Here is a 24,893-nt window from a genome sequence, read left to right as displayed (position 1 = left end):
AGGACCATTCAGGAGCCACAGTGTGATTCACTTATGTTAAACCAACAAAAAAAAAAAAAAAAAAAAAAAAAAAAGAAGATGGGAGAAGAGGTTAAGATGTGTTGGTGGCAGCCGCTAGGCAGGTGGAAATGACAAAGAAATGGATTCTTCCCTAGGGAACCCTACTGATGCCCCCATGAGACCTGTGTCAGCCATTGCTCAGAACTGTTAAAGATAATGTATTTATGTTAGACTTTTTTTCTTTTGTAATTGTGGGGGTGTGTACCACATTGTGTGTGTTGAGGACAGGTGGTCATTTGGGGGAGTTGACTTTCCCCTACTATGTGGTTCCCGGGGACTGGGCTTAGGTTATCAGGCTAGCAGCAGGGACCGCTACCAACTGAACTGTGTCTCTGCCACATGTGTAGTTGTTAAGCCAGTTGGTTTGTGGCTATTGTTATAACAACAATATGATAGCCGGGCGGTGGTGGCGCACGCCTTTAATCCTAGCATTCGGGAAGCAGAGGCAGGCAGATTTCTGAGTTCGAGGCCAGCCTGGTGTACAAAGTGAGTTCCAGGACAGCCAGGGCTACACAGAGAAACCCTGTCTCAAAAAACCAAAAAAACAAAAACAACAACAACAAAAAAGTAATGTAAAGATTCAAGACATGCTTCTTGGGGGATTGCCCAAGAAGTAGAATGACTACTTTAAAATATGCTGATGTTTCTTTTCACGGTTTAATTTTTCTCTTGTAGATTCAGAGTCAGAGGAGACAGTACAGGTAAAAAATGCTAAAAAGAAATCAGAAAAATTGTCACTGTCTTCTAAACCTGGTAAAATCTCTGGGAAGGATCCTGTTACCTACGTTTCTGAGACAGGTAAGGTACCAAATGTGTTCCTTTTGTTTTCTCTGAATGGTATCTGTCAGGGGAAGGACATCATTATCTTTGAAATTTCTTGTGTGGTAAAGGTCTAGTTACTGATGAGGGTCAAATCCAGCACTTCATGCATGCGAGGTAAACACTCTTATCACTGATCTATATTCCTGTCCTTGTCTGTTTTTATTCTTCTCAGAGCTGAGGACTGACCTTAGAGCCTTTGCACTTGCTGGGCAAGTTCTCTACCACTCAGCTGAATCTCCAACCCCCACAGGAATTCAAAAGAATTTTGTTTATGTGTATAGGTGTTTTGTCTAAACATATGTCTGTGCCTGTGGGGGGCCACACAAGAGTGTTGGATCTCCTGGGTCTGGAGTTATAGGCTACTGTGAGCCTCTATGGATGCTGGGTATCAAACACCTGTCCTCGAAGAGTAGCTCCTCCTCTCCCTCCTCTTCCTCCTCTTCCTCCTCTTCCTCCTCTTCCTCCTCTTCCTCCTCTTCCTCTTCTTCCTCTTCCTCCTCCTCCCCCCTCCTTCTCTCCCCTCCTCCTCTTCCTCTTCCTCTTCCTCCTCTAACTCTCCCTCTTCTCCTCCCCCCACCTCCCTCCTTCACAGGGTTTTTCTGTGTAGTCCTTGTTGTCCTGGAACTTGCTCTGTAGACTAGACTAGCCGTGAACTGCCTCTGTCCCCCACATGGTGGGATCAAAGGTGTGCGTGTACCCGCCACCCAGCAGTGGCTAGCCCTCTTAACTGTTGAGTCATCTCTACAGCCCTTGAGCTATTTTTTGGAAACATTTAATAGACTGAGGTGTTTCTTACAATGGGGATAGATTAGTGTTTTTAATGCTTTTGTACTGTTGCTAAACATCTGCTTAGGTACATTGTACAATATTTAAGAGGTTTCTTTACCATGGCTACCTTTGTGACAGTTTGGATCCATGGGAGGGTTAAGGGAAACAGTTTGGTAACTGGGCTGTGTAAATGAAGGCGGGGTGATGAAGCTTCCCGGCACCCTGGGAATGTCAGTTGCAGATAGAGTGGCCTTTAACTGTGGACCAGGCTGTCTTTATCTTCTGATTTAGGTACATCAAGGCTCACTTAAGGCTCTGATTACAGATTCTCTAGTCACTAGGATAGTTTTTAGTGCAGTCTCCTGAAGAGACGCCAGTATCTCATGTGAGACTTTTATGACCACTGACAGTCTCCTCTCCCTCCTCCATTAACACTCCTCCTCCATTATAGTCTCCTCCCCCCTTCATATATATAAACCCTGGCTGGCCTTGAACTCACAGCAGTCCTTCTACTTCTGCCTCCAATTGCTGGGAATACAGGTGTGTGTCCCACATCTGACTCTTTGCTTGTTCCATTCCTCCCATGGCATGTGTATGTAAAAGGAGCATTGTCCTGTCTTAGCTGAAAATTTGGGGGGACAGTGTACCCATTGTGGTAGTTACATTTCTGTTGCTGTGATACAGCACTGACAGTTTAAGGGAGAAAGGGTTTATTTTAGTTCCTAGTTTGGGGTGACACTGTGAGGAAGTTTTGGCAACAGGATCTTGCTGATGTTGGTCGCGTCGCAGTCACAGTCAGGAACCAGAGAGGGATGACTGTCTGTGCCCACCTCGTTTTCTCTTCACTATCCACTCTAAGATCATAGCCCCATAGTGGGTCTTCCACCCCACTCAGTCTGTCGAAGACACTTGTCAGTGGCACACTCAAAGACCTGTCTTGACACCGTGTATTTCTAGGTCTCTTCAGGGTGACAGATTAGTTATCGTACGTACCCTACTATGATGTTTTAGTATTATATGGTATTCTATTTTCCCATGTGATTTTAAAATTGTATTTTTTAATCTCATTTTATGTGCTTTGTCTTCTTGTGTGTCTTTGCACCATGTTTGAGCCTGGTTCCTGAAGAGGGTGTCAGATCCCTTGGGACTCCTGGAGTTTCAGATGGTTGTGAGCTCCCATGTGGAAGCTGGGATTGAACCTGGGTTCTCTGTAAGAGCAGTATGTGCCCCATAAAATTGAAATGTAGAAAGTAGTGATGTTGTATGTTAAAGACAGACTGTCATGTAGCCTAGTCTGGTTTTCCTGTGTAGCCAGGGGTGATCTTGATTCTGACCCCCCTGCTTTCCACTTTCCAGTGCCAAGATTTCAGGCCTGCAACACTATGTCCTGTTTACTTGGTTTTGGGTTGGAACCATTGCTGCTGGGCATGGTGCCACAGCCTTGAATTCAAGCATGTGGGAAGTAGAGGCAGGTGGATCTCTGTGAGATTACATAGTGAGGGTGATGGTTTGTGTATGCTTGGCTCAGGGTGTGGCACCATGAGGAGGAGGAGGAGGAGTAGGTGTATCATTGTGGGTATGTGCTTTAAGACTGTTGTCCTAGCTGCCTGGGAGCCAATCTTCTAATAGCAGCCTTCAGATAAAGATACAGAACTCTCAGCTCCTCCTGCACCATGCCTGCCTGGATGCTGCCATGCTCCCACCTTGATGATTATGAACTGAATCTTTTAACCTGTAAGCCAGCCCCAATGAAATGTTGTCTAAGAGGTGCCTTGGTCATGGTGTCTGCTCACAGCAGTGAAACCCTCACAAAGAGAGTGAGTTCAGGCCAGTTAGGGCTATAGTGAGGCCCTATCTGAAAAACAACAAAACTAAAAACAGAACAACTCCCCAAAATTTGATTTGTTTTTACGATTTTGTTTTAGATGCTAGGAATGAAATCTAGGGCTTTGAGCATGCTAGACTAGCACTCCGTCTCTGAGTTACAGAACCCAGTCTTTATTTATTTTATGTATATTAGTACACTGTAGCTGTACAGATGGTTGTGAGCCTTCATGTGGTTGTTGGGAATTGAATTTAGGACTTCTGCTTGCTCTGGTTGGCCCCATTTGCTCAGTCCCTGCTAGTTCTGGCCCAAAGATTTATTTTTATTATATATAAGTACACTGTAGCTGTCTTCAGATGCACCAGAAGAGGGCGTCAGATCTCATTATGGGTGGTTGTGAGCCACCATGTGGTTGCTGGGATTTGAACTCAGGACCTTCGGAAGAGCAGTCTTACCTGCTGAGCCATCTTGCCAGCCCCAGTACTCAGTCTTTATCTTTTAAAATGTGGCTATTTTAAGATTGTATATATGGCCTACATTTTACTTCTGTTGTGTAGTACTTTAAAAATAATTTAAAGAATGATTTTATTTTTTAATTATGAATGTTTGTGGTCTGTCCGGGAGGGAGTATGTTCATGTGAGTGCAGGTACCCACAGATGCCACAAAGCATTGGCTTCCTTGGAACTAGATTACAGGCGGTTGTGAGCTGCTATTTTGTGCTTGCTGGGAACCAAACTCAGGTCCTCTGCAAGGTCCTATGTGCTCTTGAACTTTGAGTCATCTTGGCGTCTCTTCAGCTCCACGTAATGCTCTCTAAACAGGAGAAGGACTGAAGGAACTGTGTGTGTGCCAAGCATTTCTGTTTATAGTAGTGAGCATCCAGGCTTACAGTTCAGCTTTAGGACATAGTTCATCATCACTTTGATTAAATCTGTCCTACATATACATAGTAGTTGTCAAATAAAAAAACGACTTTAACTACAGTAATTTCCCAATTTACAGAAAAAGGAAAACCATGCATCTAGGTAACCATGACTAATGGAACTCTCTCAGAGGACAAACCCCACATGCTTGCTGTGCTGCACGCGCTGGCTTTCCGTTTTAATGCAGCCATAGGCCCTGAGTTAACGTGCCGAAGGCTACCTTACTAAGTTTCACCAGCAGCTGCTGTTTGATTGAAGAAATCAGGGCTTTCTTTGTCCACTTTTTTAATGCTGACCTTACAGTTATTCTGGAGGCAGTGCTTTGGGAGTTGTACTTAACTATGCTGAGTGTTAATTGAGGGAAAAAGTGGAGGTGTTACACTTTCTAGGGTGCTCTATTAGGTCCGTAACCAAAACTTGGGAAGTATTGTTCTTTGCTTAATTTTAGAGATAGGCCATTTTATGTATGAGGTAACAAGTATAATAGTCTATCTGTTTGAGAGCTTCTTATAGATGCTGCCAATGAAGTATGGAATGGTTGTAGCAGAAAATGTCTCTTAAGTAAGAGAACTGTCCATTTTATTTGATTATAGTTATTGAGAATCAATATTAATTTGCGTATTAGGATTTTACATAAAAGAATCTAAGTTTAGAGATTTTCAGCTTGGCTGAAGTATTTAGGTTAACATATCTCTAAATCACCTCAGGGACTGTTCTGTCTCCTCCCTGTGTAGGGGAGTTACCTTGGAGAGGGTATGGCTCTCCTGGCATCAAAAATCTTTGTGTATTTAAGCATACATGTATTTATTTGAGTATATATTTATGCAGTCTGCTTTTCCATTAGTGTCTTAACTTGCTTGTGCCTCTTGTCCCCACAGGATGTGTGCGCAGTGTTGGGTGTCATTTCCTAGCATACACAAAAGAGAGAAACCTTTTCACTGACTCGTTTTGACTCAGAGGATTTATTGCTCATTTATTAATGAGACTCCTGGCTTCTCGATCAGTTTTGTTTTTCTGCTTATTTGCAGAGACTGTGTCACTTAGCACACCCAGGAACGGAGGCGGAATGCTCACTGCTTTTCTTTTTCATTTAAGTTCAAGTAGTTTTTAGCTCTAACAACTGAACCTTCCTCTGCCCTTCCAAACCAAGATGACAGCGCAGGGTTTGACTCGAGAAGCGTTGAGAGGCACTTCAGGCATACACTAGGGCTACTCACTCCAGCTTCCCTACTTAGATTTCACTTGTTGCTAAGTCACTTATTTTTAATCTTTCTAATGAAATTTCCCTGTTAATTGGATTTTGGCATGTTCCAGAGCAAAGGCAAGAGAATCGTAGCATCAGGACAGTCAGATCCATCTGCAGAGGCCAAACTCTGAGCAGCAGGAGCTCCAGAATTAGATTTGTTTTTCCTGCTTGCCTTGTAAATAGATTTGATTGCAGACCTTCACGTTATTCCCTTCTCTTTTGTTGTTATCCTTTCAAACAGATGCGTGTGGCTAACTCAGCGTGGCAGGGCCATCTTCTCTCTCAGGCAGTTCCTCTCCGTGTGGAAAATGCTAGTTTACTTGGTCGTTGTTAGCACACTTGAGATTATGTTGTCCATAAATAAAAATAAGTGGCGTTTTTACAAGGAGACAAGTATCCTGGAGGGAGATTTTAGTGTTGAGCTGCCTATGATTTTCAAGTAGTTGTCAGAAATCTGGCTCAGATCTGTTTATCAGGGAGGAGAAAGCAGCTTGCCTTTGGCTTCTAACAGACAGAGGCAAATCAGCTTTACTAGAGGACAGGAATGCTTTACTTCTGCGCATTGTTCAGGACTGCAGAAGGGTTATTTTACCTGAGGATGGCCCAGGCAAAACCTGTTAACTGATTGTGTCTTTGCAGGAAGCAAGTTACACTGTTAGATTCTTTTTGGCCTAGAACTCACTGGAATTTCTCCTGCGTTAGTTACCGAGGTGCTGGAGTCATGGGGTTGCATCACCATACCTGGCCACATAGCCTCTGTTGCCTTCTATTTACATAGTGAAGCGCTTTTTAAAAGAAAATATTATAAAGAATTATTCTTTTGAAAAGCCCACCGGGTGTGGTGGCGCACGCCTTTAATCCCAGCACTTGGGAGGCAGAGGCAGGCGGATTTCTGAGTTCGAGGCCAGCCTGGTCTACAGAGTGAGTTCCAGGACAGCCAGAGTTACACAGAGAAACCGTGTCTCGAAAAACAAAAACAAAAAACAAAAAACAAAACAAAACAAAACAAAAAACCAAAAAGCACTTATTTTTTATTTTTTGTGGTTATGTTTGCCTGCTTGTATGTATGTGCACCACCTGCATATAGTAACTGCTGCGGCTAGCAGAGGGCTTAGGATTCCCCTAAGCTGGAGTTACAGCTGGTTGTGAGCTACTATCCAGATGCTGGGAATGGAACCCTGGGTTCTCTGCAAGAACAGATGCTCTTAACCATGAGCCATCTTCTTTCCAGTCGCATCTATAGGCTTTAGACAAGGCAGAACATAGTGTGGAGTATGTGGTACCTGGGGAAAAAAAAGGGAGAGGAGGCTTTAAGAGGCTGGGGATAAAATGTATCCCATATGAGATGTATGTATGTATGTGTGTGCATGTGTTTTAGTGAGCATTGGAGGTTAGTCACATGTGGAAGTCAGGGTCTCAGGGATGGAATGCAGTCATCAGGATTGGCAACAAACAACTTATACCACCGAGGCACTCCCTGGCTGCTGGAGGGTCTTTCTTTTCCTTTTCCTTTTCCTTTTCCTTTTCCTTTTCCTTTTCCTTTTCCTTTTCTTCTTTTCTTTTCTTTTCTTTTCTTTTCTTTTCTTTTCTTTTCTTTTCTTTTCTTTTCTTTTCTTTTCTTTTCTTTTTGGATATAAAATTTAATAAACCCAACAGTTTGAGGTTCCAAATGAATGATTAGATAATTATTAGATGTCAACCTTCATTATGTGTGTAGCCAGAGTCCGAACTTCTTCTTTTTTTTTTTTTTTAAAGATTTATTTATTGTTATATGCAAGTACACTGTAGCTGTTTTTAGACACACCAGAAGAAGGGTATCGAATCTAATTGTGGATGGTTGTGAGCCACCATGTGGTTGCTGGGATTTGAACTCAGGACATTTGGAAGAGCAGTCAGTGCTCTTACCCTCTGAGCCATCTCACTAGCCCGAGTCTGAACTTCTTAACCACTTCTGTGAACTACCCTAGTCAGCATCTTGTCTGGGGCTATAATGGCTTCCTGAGCTCCCTACCTTTGCCTTTCCTCTTTGCAGTGTCTTCTCCAGAGGACAAGACTTAACCAACATGTGATGTTATGCTACTCAGGCTTCTGTGCTACCTGCCACTTGAGTTTCTTTCTATCACCTAGGAAGTCCTATAGAATGTAACTCTTAACCTGCAGTACACTGCCTTCAGCCTGGGAGAACACTCACTGTAAGGGAGCACGGTAACTGGTGCTTTGCAGCTCACATTATCTGACTGCTCTTGCTAGGTCTTCATGGCTCTGTGCAGATGTTGCTTATCAAAGATGCTCCCTAGTCAGGTATATTAGGTCATACTAGAAATCTCAGCATTAGGGTTGTTGAGGCAGGAGGTTTGAGTTGGAGGTCAGCTCTGGATATGTAGGAAGGTCAAGGCCAGCCAGAACTACATAGATTTAAAAACCAAACGATTGAGAAGCCTAATGGTGGTGCATGCTTTTCATCCCAGCATTTGGGAGGCAGAGGCAGGGTGAGTTTAAGGCTAGCCTGGTCTACATGGTGAGTTCCAAGACAGCCAAGGAATGCAGAAATCCTATCTAGAAAAACCAAGCCGGGCTGGAGAGATGACTCAGTGGTTAAGAGCACTGACTGCTCTTCCAGAGGTCCTGAGTTCAAATCCCAGCAACCACATGGTGGCTCACAACCATCTATAGTGAGATCTGATGACCTCTTCTGGTGTGTCTGAAGACAGCAACAATGTACTCATAGACATAAAATAAAAAAATAAATCTTAAAAAAAATTTTAGAAAAAAGAAAAAAACAAACCAAAACCAGAAACCAAATGCATAAACTAAGGGAGAGAGTACTTGCCTGGTACACACAAGGCCTTGAGTTTGATCTCCCAAGAATAGGCTTTTTGATGATTGCTTTACCAAAAGGACATCCTTCAGTTTCTCAGACTTTTTCTTTTTCTTTTTCTTTTTCTTTTTCTTTTTCTTTTTCTTTTTCTTTTTCTTTTTCTTTTTCTTTTTCTTTTTCTTTTTCTTTTTCTTTTTCTTTTTCTTTTTCTTTTTCTTTCCCTTCCCCTTTCCTTTTCCTTTTCCTTTTCCTTTTCCTTTTCCTTTTCCTTTTCCTTTTCCTTTTCCTTTCCTTCCCTTCTTTTATGGTGTTGGAAGTGAACCTAGGATCTCCTATGTGTGCTATGCAGGTGCTCTTCTACTGAATTCTCTCTCTCCTCATTCACTTTTTGGGGATGAGGAGTCACTATTGGAGATTGGACTTAAGGCCTCTTGTATCCTTAATCACTCCTTACTCTTCTCTTGTTTCACTTCTTCATGCAGCTTGAAAATCAAATGTGTGTGTATATTTGTTTGTGTACACACAAAAGAATGTATAAAGTTAACGTATCTGGTTTTTGTTTTTTTTTTCGTGGAGACTGTGTTCTGTGAGGTCAGGGAATGCATCTTTCACTGCTGTATCCCTTAGTTGTGTCCTCAGTGCCTGGTAGATAGTGGATGTGTTACAGCCAGCCATAGGCCTAGCCCTTGTAAATGTCAGAGTGTCTGTTAGATTCAGAAGATAGGAGGAAGAAAACAACTCAAGGTATTAGTATTTTTTTTTTTTTTAAAAGCTGGTAGAAATGATTAGTTTATATAATTAAGACCTATGCTTTATCAAAAATACCTTCCATTTAAGATGAAGATGATGACTTTGTATGTAAAAAGGCAGCCTCCAAGTCAAAAGAGAATGGAGTATCTACAAATAGTTACCTTGGAACATCAAACGTGAAAAAGAGTGAAGAAAACATTAAGACTAAGAACAAACCATTATCTCCAATAAAACTCACACCGACGTCAGTGCTCGATTATTTTGGAACTGAAAGTGTCCAGAGATCTGGGAAGAAGATGGTGGCAAGCAAAAAGAAAGAAGTAAGTGTTGAGCATGCCCAGGCACGCTGGTGTGCACCGATGCTTCAGCACTTGGGAGACTGAGGCAAGAAGAGCGTTAGTGTGAGGCCAGCCTGTGCTACATAATGGAATTGATATCCATTCATGGATACTAATAAGGAAAGCTTGGGATTAATAAAGCAAACATGCTTTATTGATAATGAGATATTTTTCTGTGATGTAGATAAATATCCTCATTTTGGAAGATATGGAAATTAGAATATATGTGTATATATGTATATGTATATATATGCATATTTTGTACTCAAAAGCAGGAAAACATTTAAACTATAAATAAAAGTCATGGTTCTTAGAATTTAAATGGAATTTTCAAAATGTAAAGTTATTTTACTGTTGACTTCAGATGTATACAATTGTATTTTGAAATGGGATATGCATGTTGTTTTATCAGAATGTACTCTATGCTGATCTGCTCTAGTTTGACTGATACTCGATTCATTCTTCCCTGGCCATTTAGAAAATGGACCTATAGATACAGTATAGTAAAGGTGTAAGTGTAAGCTGGCTATAGTGCGTGCTGATTCCTTGGCACAGGACCATGGCATGTTTACCAAACATTGATTTGCCAATGTTTTAGACTACTTCAACAACCAATTATACCTATATATACTGTGTGGGTGCACGTGTGTGTGCACACTTCTTTTGAGCATATCAATAGAACAAAATGAGAGTCATCTGTCTGTAGAGTGTCTAGTCTTTATGAGATTGGATGTACCAGAACAGCCACAAACTCGACTTTGTGCCTGTATGGATTGCGACCTATCTCTCAGTAATGTGTTTAGTTAGTGTTGCCAGAAAAACAAACAAACAGACCAAAACTTTATTTTTAGTCAGATTTCTGCTTATCTTTTTTGCTTTTCTTTGGAATACAGTCTTCTCAAAACACAGAGGATTCCAGATTAAATGACGAGGCCATCGCCAAGCAGCTGCAGCTGGATGAAGATGCAGAGGTACTGCCATTCCACTTAGGTGTCACTGTTAGCTTGCTGTTCTGACTTGGGACTTGTGTTAGCCAGGCAAACAGTCTAGGTGGTTTTAATCCTTTTCTCTTTTAAGATGAGTTCTGCCTGCCTCCCTGTCTTGTCTGTGTATCTGTCTGTCTCTGCGTATGTCCATCTACCCATCCATCCATCCATCCATCCACCATCCATCCATCCATCCATCCATCCAAGGCAGGACTAGAACTCACTGTGTAGGCCAAGTTGGCTTTGAACTCACAATTTTGCCTTAGTTTTCTGAGTGTTGGGATTATAGTGGTGCACAGCCATGATTAGCTCAAATTGATCCTCATTAGGAGTTTGGTGTAGAATAAATTAAAATAAAGTATATGAGAATATAAGTTCCTATAAATTATAAATGATGAGACTAACAGATAATTATTTATGTAAACATTTTGAAGTTCTGTGAATAGGAGGTTCTGTAGTGTATTTGAAAGAATTCCATTTTCTCCTGTCTTCTTTTTGCTTTCATTCTGAGCATATATACTCTTTCCCATGTCCCTTTACTATATACACTGATGACTTAGAAATCTGCCTTTGGTTCAGGATTCTCTCTTGAGCTGTAAACCCGTATCTGACAAGTGATCTGATCACTTACCGAGTTCCTAGCACGGCTGTAGGTAGTAGGTGATTACAGTTTAAAGAGAAAACCAAGGAAGAAAACAAGATTCTGGGAAGTGACAGACGTGCAGAGTGCAAGTGGTGTTCTGGGGCAGGTAGGGAGTGCACGGTGTCAGAGAGTGAAGCACAGGCAGCCATTGCTGACTACTCAGATCCCCACTGAGCACAGGACCACAAGGGCAAGCATCTGAGAAGGTATGCTCAGGAGATCAGTATGGCCAGACAGATGAGTGAGAAGGAAGTTAGGGGTTTGGAGGAGTAGCCATCAGCAGCTCTTGTAGGTCACAGTGAGTCTTTGGTACCTAGAAAAAGGACATTGATTGGTCAGGACTTTAGATTTAGCTTCTGTGAGATGGACACCATTGGAGTCCTTAATAAAGTGGCATGACTTGGTGGGTCTTAAAACTATACTGGCTTCTGTAGTGCATACAGGGTAAATTGAAGTCTTTCCCAGTAGTTGGGCATGAGCAAAAGCAGACCAGCATAGAGATTGTTGAGGTATGGCAGGTGGCAAGTGTGTTGGCTTGTGTCAGGTTGGAAGTGAGAGGTGACCGGAGCAGCTGGATGAACAGCGATGCTGTTATGCAGATCAGAACACAGGATGCAGAGCCTGTTGGTACAAAGAAGTTAGTTCTGTTCTGGGGGCCTACGGGATGGGGCCAGCTCCTTGCCCGCAGGTCCAGTCTAGAGGAGAGAGAACCTGGTTCTGCCGGGGTCTCTCTGGAGCTAAGCAGGATGGCAAGTGTCATTGGCCCAAAAGAGACACACTGAGCCAGGAGTCTTGTCGAAGCAGGAACTCAACTTTATGGCATCAGCCTCTCGCTTATATAAGTTCGGAACATAGGGAGGGGGATTTTTGGTGGAGCAAGAAGAAGTAGGAGGTGGGGAAGGGTGACAGAGGGTAAGGAGTGACCGACAGGGCCAATGGCAAAGCTCTACATCAGCAATGGTGGGGCAGAGGCAGGGCCAAACAGATCTTGCTGAATCATCCCGGTATGAATTGATTGAGACAGGTTTCAGAATTCAAGCCAGGCTTAGGCTTTCCTACAAGGCCTCAGAAACTGGAACCAGGTTCAGGTTTGTCCTCAAGGACCAAACTGGGACCCAACAGGATGGCTCAGTGGTTAAAGCTGCTTGACATGGAATCCTGCCCACCTGAGTTTGATTTCTGGTATCCATGTACAGGGTAGAAGAAAAGTTGTTCTCGGTGCTATACCTGAACACCCATTCACACACACACAAATGCACATTAATAAATTAAAAAGAGTTCTGTTTTGATAGTGGCAGATGTCTGATAGAGGAAGTGGTGGAGGAACAAGGAGACAAGTCTGGCACTCAGCTGAAGCTGTGTTTTTGCAAGTGACTTAGCATTTGTGTAGGGCTTAATACTTGTATACCTGTATGACACCTTGAGGAGAAAACAAAAGACAAACACTTTTAAGATTGCTCTTAACATTGGAGATGAAGGGGCTGGAGAGATGGCTCAGTGGTTAAGAGCACCGACTGCTTTTCTGAAGGTCCTGAGTTTAAATCCCAGCAACCACATGGTGGCTCACAGCCATCTGTACAGCTATAGTGTACTCACATACATAAAGTAAATAAAATAAATCTTTAAAAAACAACAAAAGAATGGAGATGAAGAGGCTCAGGCAGAGGGGACTAAGGGAGTGGGGAATGGGGTGGGAAGAGTGGGTGAGCCTGGTGTTTGCAGATGCTGAGTTCACCGGGAGGACTCATCTTGAAGCTTCATGTTAGGGCTTTGTGGACCCCTTCCCTGACCCCAGACTCCCAGGACTGTACTGTTTATTGACATTGTGATGTAATGCTTCTCTATGGAGCTGGCCCTAGAGAACATTGGCTGACTGTGTCTCAGTGCTTGTTGTAGTGTCCTGAACAGACCATATGTGGTTCTTCATTTTATTAGCTGGACACTTCACACTTAGTGTTTTATAAATATTCCTTAGCTGGCTGTGGTGGTACACACCTTTAATCCCAGCAGAGGCAGAAAGATCTCCAAAAGAGCTTGAGGCCAGTCTGGTCTACATAGCAAATCCCAGACCAGTCAATACTATATAGTGAGACCCTGTCTCAAAACGACAACAAAAACCGAAACAAGGGCTGGTGAGATGGCTCAGCGGGTAAGAGCACCCGACTGCTCTTCCGAAGGTCCTGAGTTCAAATCCCAGTAACCNCATGGTGGCTCACAACCATCCGCAATGAGATTTGACACCCACTTCTGGAGTGTCTGAAGACAGCTACAGTGTACTTACATATAATAAATAAATAAAATAAATCTAAAAAAAAAAAAAAAAACCCGAAACAAATATCTCAGTTGTGCCATGCATGCATACCCACATACACAAGAAATAAAAATGTAATAAAGAAACAAATTTGAAATATGTTAACTTTATTATGGTGTAGATCTAGAAGTGGAGTCTGTAATATAAGTTGGTTTAGCAAAGCAAGCTTGTGATACTTGACTGTCGGTGTATAGTGGGAAGATGTCATTTTTATTTTCAGGAAGTTTTTCTGTTTTTTCCTAAACATATGAACCACACATTTAAAAACTTTTGGGTACAAAAAGCCAAAAGCATCTTACTGTGTTTTGCTTTTTACAGTTGGAGAGGCAGTTGCATGAAGATGAAGAATTTGCAAGAACACTGGCCTTGTTGGATGAAGAACCCAAGATCAAAAAGGTAGCATTTTGTGTGTGTGTGTGTGTGTGTGTGTCTGTGTGTGTGTATACACGTGTGTACACATGCAAGCCAGAGGTAGATGATGTGGTCTTGTCCTCCACCTCAGTTGACCTTGGCACTTCCCATTTCTTGTAAGTTGGCTGGCCAGGGAGTGAGCCTCCAGGATCCTCCTGTGTCCTTCCCAGCACTGCAGTTAGAGGAATGCACTGCCATGCTTGGCATAGTGTGCCATACGTCCTCATGCAGCTGCAGGATGTGGGGTGACTTTAGCCATTGAGTCTTCCCACTAGCTACACTGTTTTAATTTATACTGTGTGTATGCGTGCACGCGCATGTGTTGTGTATATGTGTGTGTGTGTGTATGCAAATTCATTTACAATGTAATTCTTTCTGAAAGGTTTCAAGAAATAAAGCAGAACTTGCCCTACAAAACACAGTGGTTTTACCTTTATTTCTTATCAAAAGGGATTTTAAAATAAGATTTACTTATTTTAGTTATATGAGTACATTGTAGCTGTCTTCAAACATATTAGAAGAGGGCATCGGATCCCATTACAGATGGTTGTGAGCCACCATGTGGTTGCTGGGAATTGAACTCAGGACCTCTGGAAGAGTAATCCGTGCTCTTAACCGCTGAGCCATCTCTCCAGCCCGCAAAAGGTATTTTTATGTATTATTTCAGAATAATGATTATCAGTTCCTATGGAATGCAGATTTAATAACTAAATGCTCTTTTCAGGAAGCAGGGCCTCCTTTGTAGCACTTTGTTTTCTCTTGAGAACATGCTCTCTTAGGCTTTGTTTTTTGAGGCGATCTTTGCTGGGTTAGTTTTGGGTGGCCTGATACTGTGTAGCCAGGACAGGTTTGAAACCTGGCAGTGCTCCTGGCTCAGCCTTCAGCTACCAGTACTGAGGTCAGGGTATCAGCGGCTACTCTTGACTTCTCTTTTATTTTTCCACTGGGCTTTAATTTGTTATCATTTTTTTTCCTGCTTTGTTTGTTTGTTTCTAGTTTGGGAGTTGAGATAAAAGAAACTCTAATACGACTTCCATTTCTGGATTAGGAGACTGGGTGGAATGAAGTGTTTTATTGAATTATTGCTATAATCTTTCATCTGTTTCCTTATCAGTAAAATGAAGTAATAAAACATTTCCTTTGCTGTGGTAGTTTTTTGTGGATAAACGGATGACAGTTTATTGTGGTATTTTGCTGGTTTGGAAGGTGACCCTTAAATTTAAAATTTTAATTTGTTTTAACAGCACATTTTATAGTAATAGTTTTCCTATTACTTAACACTTTGGACACTTTTTAAACTTGTTTTAGGCCCGAAAGGATTCTGAAGAGGGAGAATCATTTTCATCTGTCCAAGCTGATTTAAGCAAAGCAGCAAAGCAGAAAAGCCCTAATAAAGGTAATGGTGGCAGAGGAATGTAAGAGAGCACTGGCTTGTCTTTGTAGAAGAGAATACTCGCTAACTTTGCTAAACCCTTCTTTGCACTAATTGCTTCGTGGACATTCAGCGAGCTGTTTGACTGTGCTCCATTTAGGTAAAGGTGCTCCTAGGCTCAGATGTACTTATGCTAACTCCAAGACTGTCAGCAGTTAGATCATGTCATAGTGAGAAGTGTAGGTATGCATCCAGCCTGATACCTCAACAGGTCACTGAGTCCATGAATATGGAACCCACAGGGATGGCAGGCTGATTTACAGTCACATTCCTGTAAAAATCAAACCTCAAAATTACCCATCTCTCTGCTGATTGTGTGTTTCTTTTGCACCAGTATAAAGTTGAAAACTCTTTTTAATTGGTTATTTTATTTATTTACATTTCAAATGTGTCTCCCACCTGCAACCCTTCCCCCATCCCTTCCCTCCTCCCCTTTGCCTCTAAGATACTAAGATAAAGTTGAAAACGTTTAGGTTGAACAGTCCTAAATCAAGGATTCCCTGCACTTTGAAAGCTATTTACTGGAGGAGAATGCCCTCCTGCATTTAGTGTTGTGTAAAGTGTATTAGGGTACACTTTGTTAATGTCTGACTATCTTTCAGTATGTGGATTTTATTGTGTGAAGACAAGCAAATGTTTTGAGCTTTTCATGTTAGAGATAGTGTCACAGAGTTGTCCTCTGGATTGTCCAGACCATCTGAAGCTCTTCAGATTATCTTGGATAGCCTGTTCTGCAATGGTCCTGATATTGCACCATCTACTGATACAGTCAGCCGCTGCCTTTTCTTACCTGTTTCTGTTTACTTTGCTCTATCAGGGATTGAATCTCGGGTCTTGCACATACTACTTAAGTGATCTGTCTCAGAGCTGTGTTCTCAGCTCTCCTTTTTCTTTTTCTGTTGCGATGGGGTTCTAGTGAGTTACCCAGGCTGGTCCTAAATCATTCTGTACTTTACACTTAAAACCGCAGTCTTTCTGCCACTGCCCTCTGAGGAGTTGGAATACAGACCTGTGGCCTAGATGCCCCTCATTATCTGTGAAACATTAGTTTCATGACCCATGTGGATCCTCATGACTATGGACACTTAAGCTCTTTATGCGCAAGGGTAGACTTTACATATAATTTATAGACAGCTTCTCTTCCAGTGTACTTTAAACCATTATTAGATTACTTTCATGCAGTATAATGGTATGTAAACAGTTATTGTGATGATTGTTTAGAGAATAGTGATCAGGATAAACAAACATGGTTTGTATATACACAATTAAAATATTTTCTATTCCTGGCTGACTGAATGGAGCCTGCAAATGTGGGGGACTAATAGGTGATGTAATTCTAGAAGTAAATCTGCTTATGTAGCACTTTTTAGCCTTGATGACTCAGGATTTGGGGGCTCCCACTGCTTTACAGAATTCTGTGCAACAGATCCCAGTCAGTAAGTTTTATCTATACATTTTATAGCATATCTGAGGAGGGGAATCTTGGTCTTTCCACACCGCCCCGGGATTGGTCTCAGGCTTTGTGCATTGGTGGGCAGTACTGTACTATTGGGCTACATCCATATCTTTCCATGCTGTTTACAATAATATGTCAAAGGCATAGTTTGTATTTATAATGACAATTCTCAGTTTGAACTGGTTACAAAAATATATATTATGTGAATATATAAGTTTAAAAAATAAGGATGCTATATAAGCTAAAGTAGTAAATGTTTTGAAATAATGTGATGCTACGTAGTACTAAAAAATCACAACGATGAAGAAAATGTTGATGCTGGCTGTCATGAAACCCAAATAACAATCCTGGTTTCTCCTTTGTGAAAGCCGAGCATTTCTCAAATGGAAGAAGGACATCCAGTCCTGCTAAGCATGGCAAGGGGAGGGCTTCAGAAGACACTAAGCAGCCCTGCAAGTCAGCTCACCAGAAAGAAGCCTGGGCCTCTCCCAAGGCCAGTGCCAAACTGGCTCTTATGAAAGCAAAAGAAGAAAGTTCTTACAAAGAAACAGAGCTGCTGGCTGCAAGAGGAAAAGAGAGCGTCATTGAGCCCAAAGGACAGAAGACAACTCCGAAGAAAACGAAAGTTTCTCCAACTAAGACAGAGGTAGGGACTTTGTGAAATGATGTAATTTAGGAACACATGGCCGTTCAGGTGGATTGTTCATCATGTTCCTACATTGTTGTAAAAAAATAATTTGAAGCTGGGAGTGTAGCTCAGTGGTTGGGGCTTGCCTAATATACTTGGCTCCTTGCTTGATCCCTGGAAGCATCTCATGTAAATCTCTTAAAGAATAGTCACTATTAGTATAGGAAATGAGCCAATGTGTATTGCTATTATATATGTATATATAAATTATATTCCATAATCTTCACAATAACCTTTGAGACATTTGCTTTTATTATTTGTTGTAAAGATGAAGAAACAGGCTGAAAGAATTTAAGTAGCTTTTCCAAGATTACCTACTTGTAATCTTGGTCATCAGAATCACAAAGGGAACTTTCTTTGTCTTTATATAAAGAAGATAATGGTGATTTTGAGCCTCCAGTTCTGAAGCACTTTGGATTTATAAGGAGAAACCAGCACTCCATGGTGCCTTTTAGGCACTTAGTATCAAAGGCAGAGCTAGACATGAGCTCTCTGAAGACAAAATAGCACTGTGAGCATTGAGACAGCCTAGAGCCAGCTTTTGAGCATACCATTAGTGCTGAACAGATAAGGGATCCTGATCTGGTTATTTCTTGATGTGTGTGTAGAAAGGAGGAAGGGATATGTCTTTGGTAGTGAGATAGCTCAGTGGGTAGGGCGCTGAACCCGAGTTTTGTACCTGGGCTCTACACGGTGGAAGGAGAGAACTGGTTCCTACAGATTGTTCTCTGACCTCCACATGCAATCACACATACAAACACACACTGAATTTTCTTTGTCTTCAGATATATTTAAGATGATAATGGTCTTTTTGAAATTTCATTTTGGAAGCACTTTAGATCTGTAAGAAGAAACCACTATTCTATCATACCTCTTAGGCATTTAACATTAAGGACAGACTAGTGTGTCTATTTTAACTGCTTATCACCATTGTGGGGTGTGTGTGTGTGTGTGTGTGTGTGTGTGTGTGTGTGTGTGTGTGTACAAACGTGTATGCATAGAACTGAACTGAAGTGGTGAAGATTTTGAAATACTTATGTTTTCAGGAAATTCTCATAAACATGCTTGAAGCCTCACTTAGCTTTTTGGCCTCAGATTTTTCTTCACTAAATATTTATCTGGTGGAGTTTTTTTCTTCAGGCACACTAAATACATGGGGAAGTTTGCAGAGGGTGAATATTTTTGGGGAAGGAGGAAACAAAAATTTAAAAAGTGATAATATTATTTTTATGGTATTTTTCATAGTTGGACTAGAAATAATGTAGAACTTGTATTTAAATAGTTTGGGGAGGGCATCTGAGTTTAGTAGACTCAGTTGATCTTAGTCAAATAATTCTGGCGTAGTAATTGAGTATGCTTCCGTTATAGCCAGGCGATAATCTCAGCACTTGGGAAGCTGATGAAGAAAGGCTGATAGTTCAAGGCCAGCTTCTACTACATAGCGAGACAGCCCTTGTTGCAGAAGAAACAAGGAGCAGGCAGGCATGTAGACAGTTCCGAGTTGTTTTTAGTTTCAGCCTTTCACAAAATAGAATTACTGTTACAAATGAATAACATTCCCGGTTGGTTTATGGGACCCTGTTTTGAATCTTATTAAAAATATGACTTTTGGGGGGCTGGAGAGATGGCTCAGTGGTTAAGAGCACTGACTGTTCTTCCGAAGGTCCTGAGTTCAAATCCCAGCAACCACATGGTGGCTCACAACCATCTGTCATGAGATCTGGAGTGTCTGAAGACAGCTACAGTGTACTTACATATAATAAATAAATCTTTAAAGAAATATGGCTTTCCATACATGATCTAGACAGCTATAATTTGATAAGCCCCACTATAATTTAAGTGGATCTTTGAATGGGTGAGAGCCATTGTTAAGTAGAATTGGGGTCAGATATGATGGTATGTGCCATTAATCATAATACTCAGGAAACAGACATCGGTAGATCTCTGAGTTCAAGGCCAGCCTGGTCTACATAGTAAGTTACACGCCAGCCAGGTCCTCACACTGTCTTAGCAGCAGCAGCAGCAGCAGCAGCAGCAGCAGCCGCAACTGCCTGAGGCTTGGTTTCTAAGATCAGCTATAATAGTTTATTTTACTCATAATCAGCTTAACTATCTTATTGGTTTTGTCACTTATTTATACAAAATAATATTTTGTCTACTTCAGGAGATTTGGACTTACTCATAAGTTAAAGCAATTTAAAATAGGAATTGGAAAAAATAATGACACAGTATTGTAGTTCCCTAATACACATGTGTAAGACATACCCAATATCTCTGGATCAGAAACCTTAAGGTGGATATAATATAATCTGTAGTATATATATAAATAAAATTATCTGTATTTTTTTTGAGGTACATTTTAATTTTACATGGCTTTTTTCTCCTTCTGCCCAAAGTCTGTAAGCCCAGAAGACTCTGAAAAGAAGCGCACTAACTATCAAGCTTATCGAAGCTACTTAAACCGAGAAGGTCCTAAAGCTCTGGGCTCCAAAGAAATACCCAAGGTAAGAGTCACGAAGAGTGTGCTACTCCCATGTGAGGACTCTGCCTCAGGGTTCTGATGCGCATTCACTGCTAGGTCAGCAAGGAGCTAGTGAGCCGGTATAAACAGAAGGTGTCAGCTGCTGTCTGATGAGTTAGACGTTTGTATTCACATTGTGACTCATGGGATGGACACTTAGACATTTTCCCTTAGACAGTAAGTAGCTTGATGAGGGATGTGCTTTTCCATGAGCTGGTGAAGGTTCTTTGCCTTTGTGGTACTCAGAGCTTAAGGACAGCATTTTAAGTGCATTCATATTTGATAGTAATTTTGTTATCTGCTGCGAGAGAAAAGTCCAAGGTGCTCTTAGAGAATATGGTAGAGAAACATCTAAAATGCTCTGCCTTCATTTACCCAGATGTGTGTGCCATCACCAGACCATTTCTGATACCCATTCAGCTACACTTCTCACTTCCAATTATCACCAAGTCCTATATGTTTTTCCTGTTTCATTAAAAACCATGTCACTTGAGGCTGGAACAATGACTCAGTGGTTAAGAGCACTGGCCGCTCTTCTAGAGGGCCTCAGGTGGATTCCCAGCACATACGTGGTAGACCACAACCACCCGTAACTTCAGTTCCAGGGGATCAATTTTCCCTCTGGCTTCTGTGAGCATTGCAAGTACATGGTGCACATGGTGCAAACAAAACTCCCATACGCATGAAATAAAAATAAATAAATCTTTTGTGTGCACGCACACATTCTCTTTGGGGCTTAGAATATGGCTCTATGGTTAAGTGCTCTTCCAGAGAACATGGCCTTAATTCCCAACACCCACATGGTGGCTCTCAACTGTCAACAGCTCCAGGAGTTCCAACCCCCTCTTCTGGCTTCAGCATGCACCAAGCATGTACATGGTACACAGACATACATGTAAACAAAATACTCTCTTGAAATTAGTCAATTTTTTTTAAAGATTTTTACAGAGGACCTGAGTTCAACATCCACACCCACACAGTGGCTCATAACCATCTCAGGGAATGGGGAGAGCTCCCACTTGATAAGCTTTCCAGAACCGAAGCTGCCCTCTAGCAGCAGCAGGCATTTCAGTGGGCAGATTACATCCAGGTATGAAAGCTAATTGCGGGTTTAAATATGGACAGTGGAGAATAGCACAGGCGGGTAATTTTAACGTTTGCTAACAGTATGTTTCTCTTTGTTCTTTTGGTAGCTGTAAAATGTTAGCGTGTAAGGCATTCATCAGAATTTACACCAAGGTTCACTGAGGCTCTGCTGTAATTCCCTAGCCAGGTTTCCCGCTGGGTTATTTATGATGTTGGGTGAGAAAAGTCAGCTTGTTGCAGCTTGGCTGCCAAATATTTCTTTGGAAAGCTACCATATAATTTCTTCTCTGCTTGAACACTGTGGTTTTGTAGGGAGCTGAAAATTGCTTGGAAGGCCTGACGTTTGTGATCACAGGAGTGCTGGAGTCCATTGAACGAGATGAAGCCAAGTCTCTAATTGAACGTTATGGGGGGAAAGTAACAGGAAACGTGAGCAAGAAAACCAACTACCTCGTCATGGGCCGAGACGGTGGGCAGTCCAAGAGTGACAAGGTGGGTTCTGCTACCTCTTCTCACGGCGGTGCCTGCCTGCAGTGGCATGCGCAGTGTGACTGTGGTAATGCCCCTGGCCACATTTCAGGGTACTAAGAAGGGGAGAAAGCCTTCATCCTGCAGATTTGTCCTCTCTGTGTACCATGTGCTGTGTTGTGTGCTGGGACTGACTACAGGATTTTGGTTATTCAGTTGGAAACAGTTACTGTTTACTGGATTATCTTTATATATTCTAATTTAAAACTTAAAAAAAAGTTTTAAACATACATAGTTTCATTTTTTTTTTAATGATTTATTTATTTATTATATGTAAGTACACTGTAGCTGTCTTCAGACACTCCAGAAGAGGGCGTCAGTTCTTGTTATGGATGGTTATGAGCCACCATGTGGTTGCTGGGATTTGAACTCTGGACCTTTGGAAGAACAGTCGGGTGCTCTTAACCCACTGAGCCATCTCACCAGCCCCCATAGTTTTATTTTTTTTGTTTTTGTTTTTTTGCTTTTGTTTTTAGTTCAAAGTTTTCTGATACATGCCACTATAGATCCCATCTTAATTTTTCACTATTGGAAGTGTGTGAGGAAGAAGCAGAGGTCAGTGGGAAAGTAATAGGATCCCTGACTGATGGGTTTAGCTTGCCCTGACAAGGCAGTAGTCACTAGGATGTTTAGCAGCTCACGAACTCAACCCAGAGAGGCCCAGCCCTACTTCTGCCAGCCTTATGGGCATCAACCTGTTGCCTCATGTTTGTGAGGTAGCTGCCTGCCGGGCCGGAAGCGGAGAGCAGTGGCCATCGTAGCTGGGGCTGGTCTCACAGGCTCTGTCCCAGCAACACTCTAGGATGCCATCTCACTAGTTGACATGGCTTCTGATCGGGTAGGCCTGCTGCTGGTAAGTGTCACTGGGAGATGGACACACTGGGGCCTTGTTAGCCGGAGGGCGGTGGAAATGACTGCTGCATGAGTTGGACGTGAGTGAGAGGGGTGGGAAGAGCTGGACTTTGGTCTCCTGGCTTTGTGCCTTCCTAGGGAGCAAAGGTAAAGGGGAGCACAGGAGCAGCGATGCTGCACCACACTACTCTGCACTCGCTCGGGCTGGCTAGTTTATGTCAGCTCACAGCTAGCGTTCTTTTGGAAGAGGGCACCTCAGTTGAGAAGTGCCCTTACTAGGTATGCTCGAGGTGCATTTTCTTGATTGGTGACTGTGGGTGATGTGGCCTCAGGGCTGTTGGTCCTGGGTGCTGTAAGAAAGCAGCCTGAGCGAGTTGTGAGAGGGAAGCATGTAAGCAGCAGCCCTGCATGGCTCTGCTTCAGTTTCTGCCTCGGTTCCTGTCCTGGTTGAATTCCTGTCTTTCTCCCTTTTCTCAGTGACACACTGTGCTGAGAAACTTTGAGCAAGTTCCTTAAGTTGCTTTTGGTTATGTGTTTTCTCATAGTAATAGGAATTGTAACTAAAATACCATTTTTTAAAAAAAAGAATTATTTGTTATTTTATTTATCTGAGTACACCATCGCTGACACATCAGAAGAGGGCATCGAATCCCATTACAGATGGCTGTGAGTCACCATGTGGTTGCTGGGAATTGAACTCAGGACCTCTGAAAGAGCACTCAGTGCTCTTAACCACTGAGCCATCTCTCCAGCCCTAAAATACCATTCTTAAGGAGCTTGCTTATCTGTCTGTCTGTCTATCTATCTATCTATCTATCTATCTATCTATCTATCTATCTATCTATCTATCTATCTATCTGTGATAAACATTGAACCCAGACCTTTGTATGTGCTAGAAAGGTGCACTACCACTGAAATGCATCTTTAATCCTTCATTTCTTGAGGTAACAAGGATCTTGCCACATTGCTTAAGCTGATCGTAAACTCTTGGCTCCTCCTGCCTGTTTCCTTCGTACTGGTGTTAGAGGAATGTAGTGCCACGACTGATCTCTCCTCTCTCCCTCCTATCTACATTCTTGTTCAACTTGTTGCTTCATAGTTCAAGTGGGCCACAAAGTCTGTATTTCTCTGCCTTTCAATCAGTGTGTGTGTGTGTGTGTGTGTGTGCATGCGCACGCGTGTATGTCTGTGTGTGTGTGTGTGTGTGCGTGCTTGAGCAATGGGCAGAGGAAGATGCTATTTTTCTTCTCTGTTACTCTTCACCTTATTCCTTTGAGATGTCTTACTGAACCTGGGACAAGGTTGGTGTCCAGAAGCCACCTCTGTCCCCACTGTGCATAGAGCTGCAGTTATAAGTACATACGCAGTCACACCCAGCTTTTGATTTTGGCACTGGGGATTTGAATTCAGGTTCTTCCGCTTGTGTGCCCAGCACACTTAGCCACTGAGCCACATCCATAGTCCCATTTCTTTTCTTTTTTTTTCTTTTTTTTTTTTTTTTTTTTTTTTTTTTTTTTTCTTTTTTTCTTTTTCTTTTTTTTTGGTTTTTCGAGACAGGGTTTCTCTGTATAGCCCTGGCTGTCCTGGAACTCACTTTGTAGACCAGGCTGGCCTTGAACTTAGAAATCCATCTGCCTCTGCCTCCCGAGTGCTGGGATTAAAGGCGTGCGCCACCACGTCTGGCTCGTAGTCCCATTTCTTAATGGTAATTTTAAAACCTTATGTAAAGAATTTGTAAATAAACATTATGTAGAGAGTGACATTATCCAGACTCAAAGTCTGTGTATCGCATAGGAGCGTTTGTATAGTTAGAATAGCCATTCTGAGGCGGGAGCTTCACATTGGACTTGGTACTTTCATTATCAATTATATACTTATTTATTTATGTTTATCCCCTCCCCCTTTTTTTTTCTTTTTTGAGTCAGTGTCTCTCTGTGTAGCCCTGGCTGTCCTGGAACTTGCTCTGTAGCTGTTGAAAGCCAGCCTCTGCCTCTAAAGTGCTGGGATTTAAAGGCCTGTGCCACCACTGTCCAGCTTCACTTATATCTTTAATGGACTTCACCACACGCCTCAAACTGAAAAGTCAGCAGCAGCCTCAAAACTAGGAAAGCTAGCTTTAATCACGGCCTCTTTCATAGTTCATATACCCATTACTGGATTTCACCCTTACTGATAACTTTTCGTGATTTTTTTTTTTTTTTTTTTTTTAATTCCAGTGTTGGGGCTTAGCACTTGTAAGATAAGAGCACTTGTTGCTCTTGGAGAGAACCTGGGTTCAAGTCCCAGCACCCACATGGCACTTACAACTGTTTATAATTCTAGCTCCAGGGGATTGAAGCCCTCTTTGAGTATCAGGCACAGTCACGGTACGCAGACATATACATGAACAAAACACTTAGACATGGTGCACGCCTTTTTTTTTTTTTTT

The 24,893-nt window shown here is 42.0% G+C and overlaps 1 protein-coding gene across 4 annotated transcripts in view; it reads left to right on the top strand.

Annotated features, from left to right (window-relative positions):
* Positions 1-24,893, top strand: part of Rfc1 (replication factor C subunit 1) — a 71,237-nt gene that overhangs the window by 23,514 nt on the left and 22,830 nt on the right. For all 4 annotated transcript variants that reach the window (XM_021210414.2, XM_029544953.1, XM_021210413.2 and 1 more), the window contains exons 4-11: positions 736-858; positions 9,301-9,533; positions 10,445-10,522; positions 13,810-13,887; positions 15,211-15,298; positions 17,159-17,436; positions 19,875-19,982; positions 21,398-21,577. In XM_021210414.2, coding sequence (XP_021066073.1) covers positions 736-858; positions 9,301-9,533; positions 10,445-10,522; positions 13,810-13,887; positions 15,211-15,298; positions 17,159-17,436; positions 19,875-19,982; positions 21,398-21,577 — 1,166 coding nt within the window. The remainder of the gene's footprint in view (positions 1-735; positions 859-9,300; positions 9,534-10,444; positions 10,523-13,809; positions 13,888-15,210; positions 15,299-17,158; positions 17,437-19,874; positions 19,983-21,397; positions 21,578-24,893) is intronic.

Source organism: Mus pahari, chromosome 13 (genome assembly GCF_900095145.1).
Source record: "Mus pahari chromosome 13, PAHARI_EIJ_v1.1, whole genome shotgun sequence".
Classification (NCBI taxonomy): Eukaryota; Metazoa; Chordata; class Mammalia; order Rodentia; family Muridae; genus Mus; species Mus pahari.
Note: the sequence above shows the minus strand (reverse complement) of the source record. Positions and strands in the feature narration are given on the sequence as shown.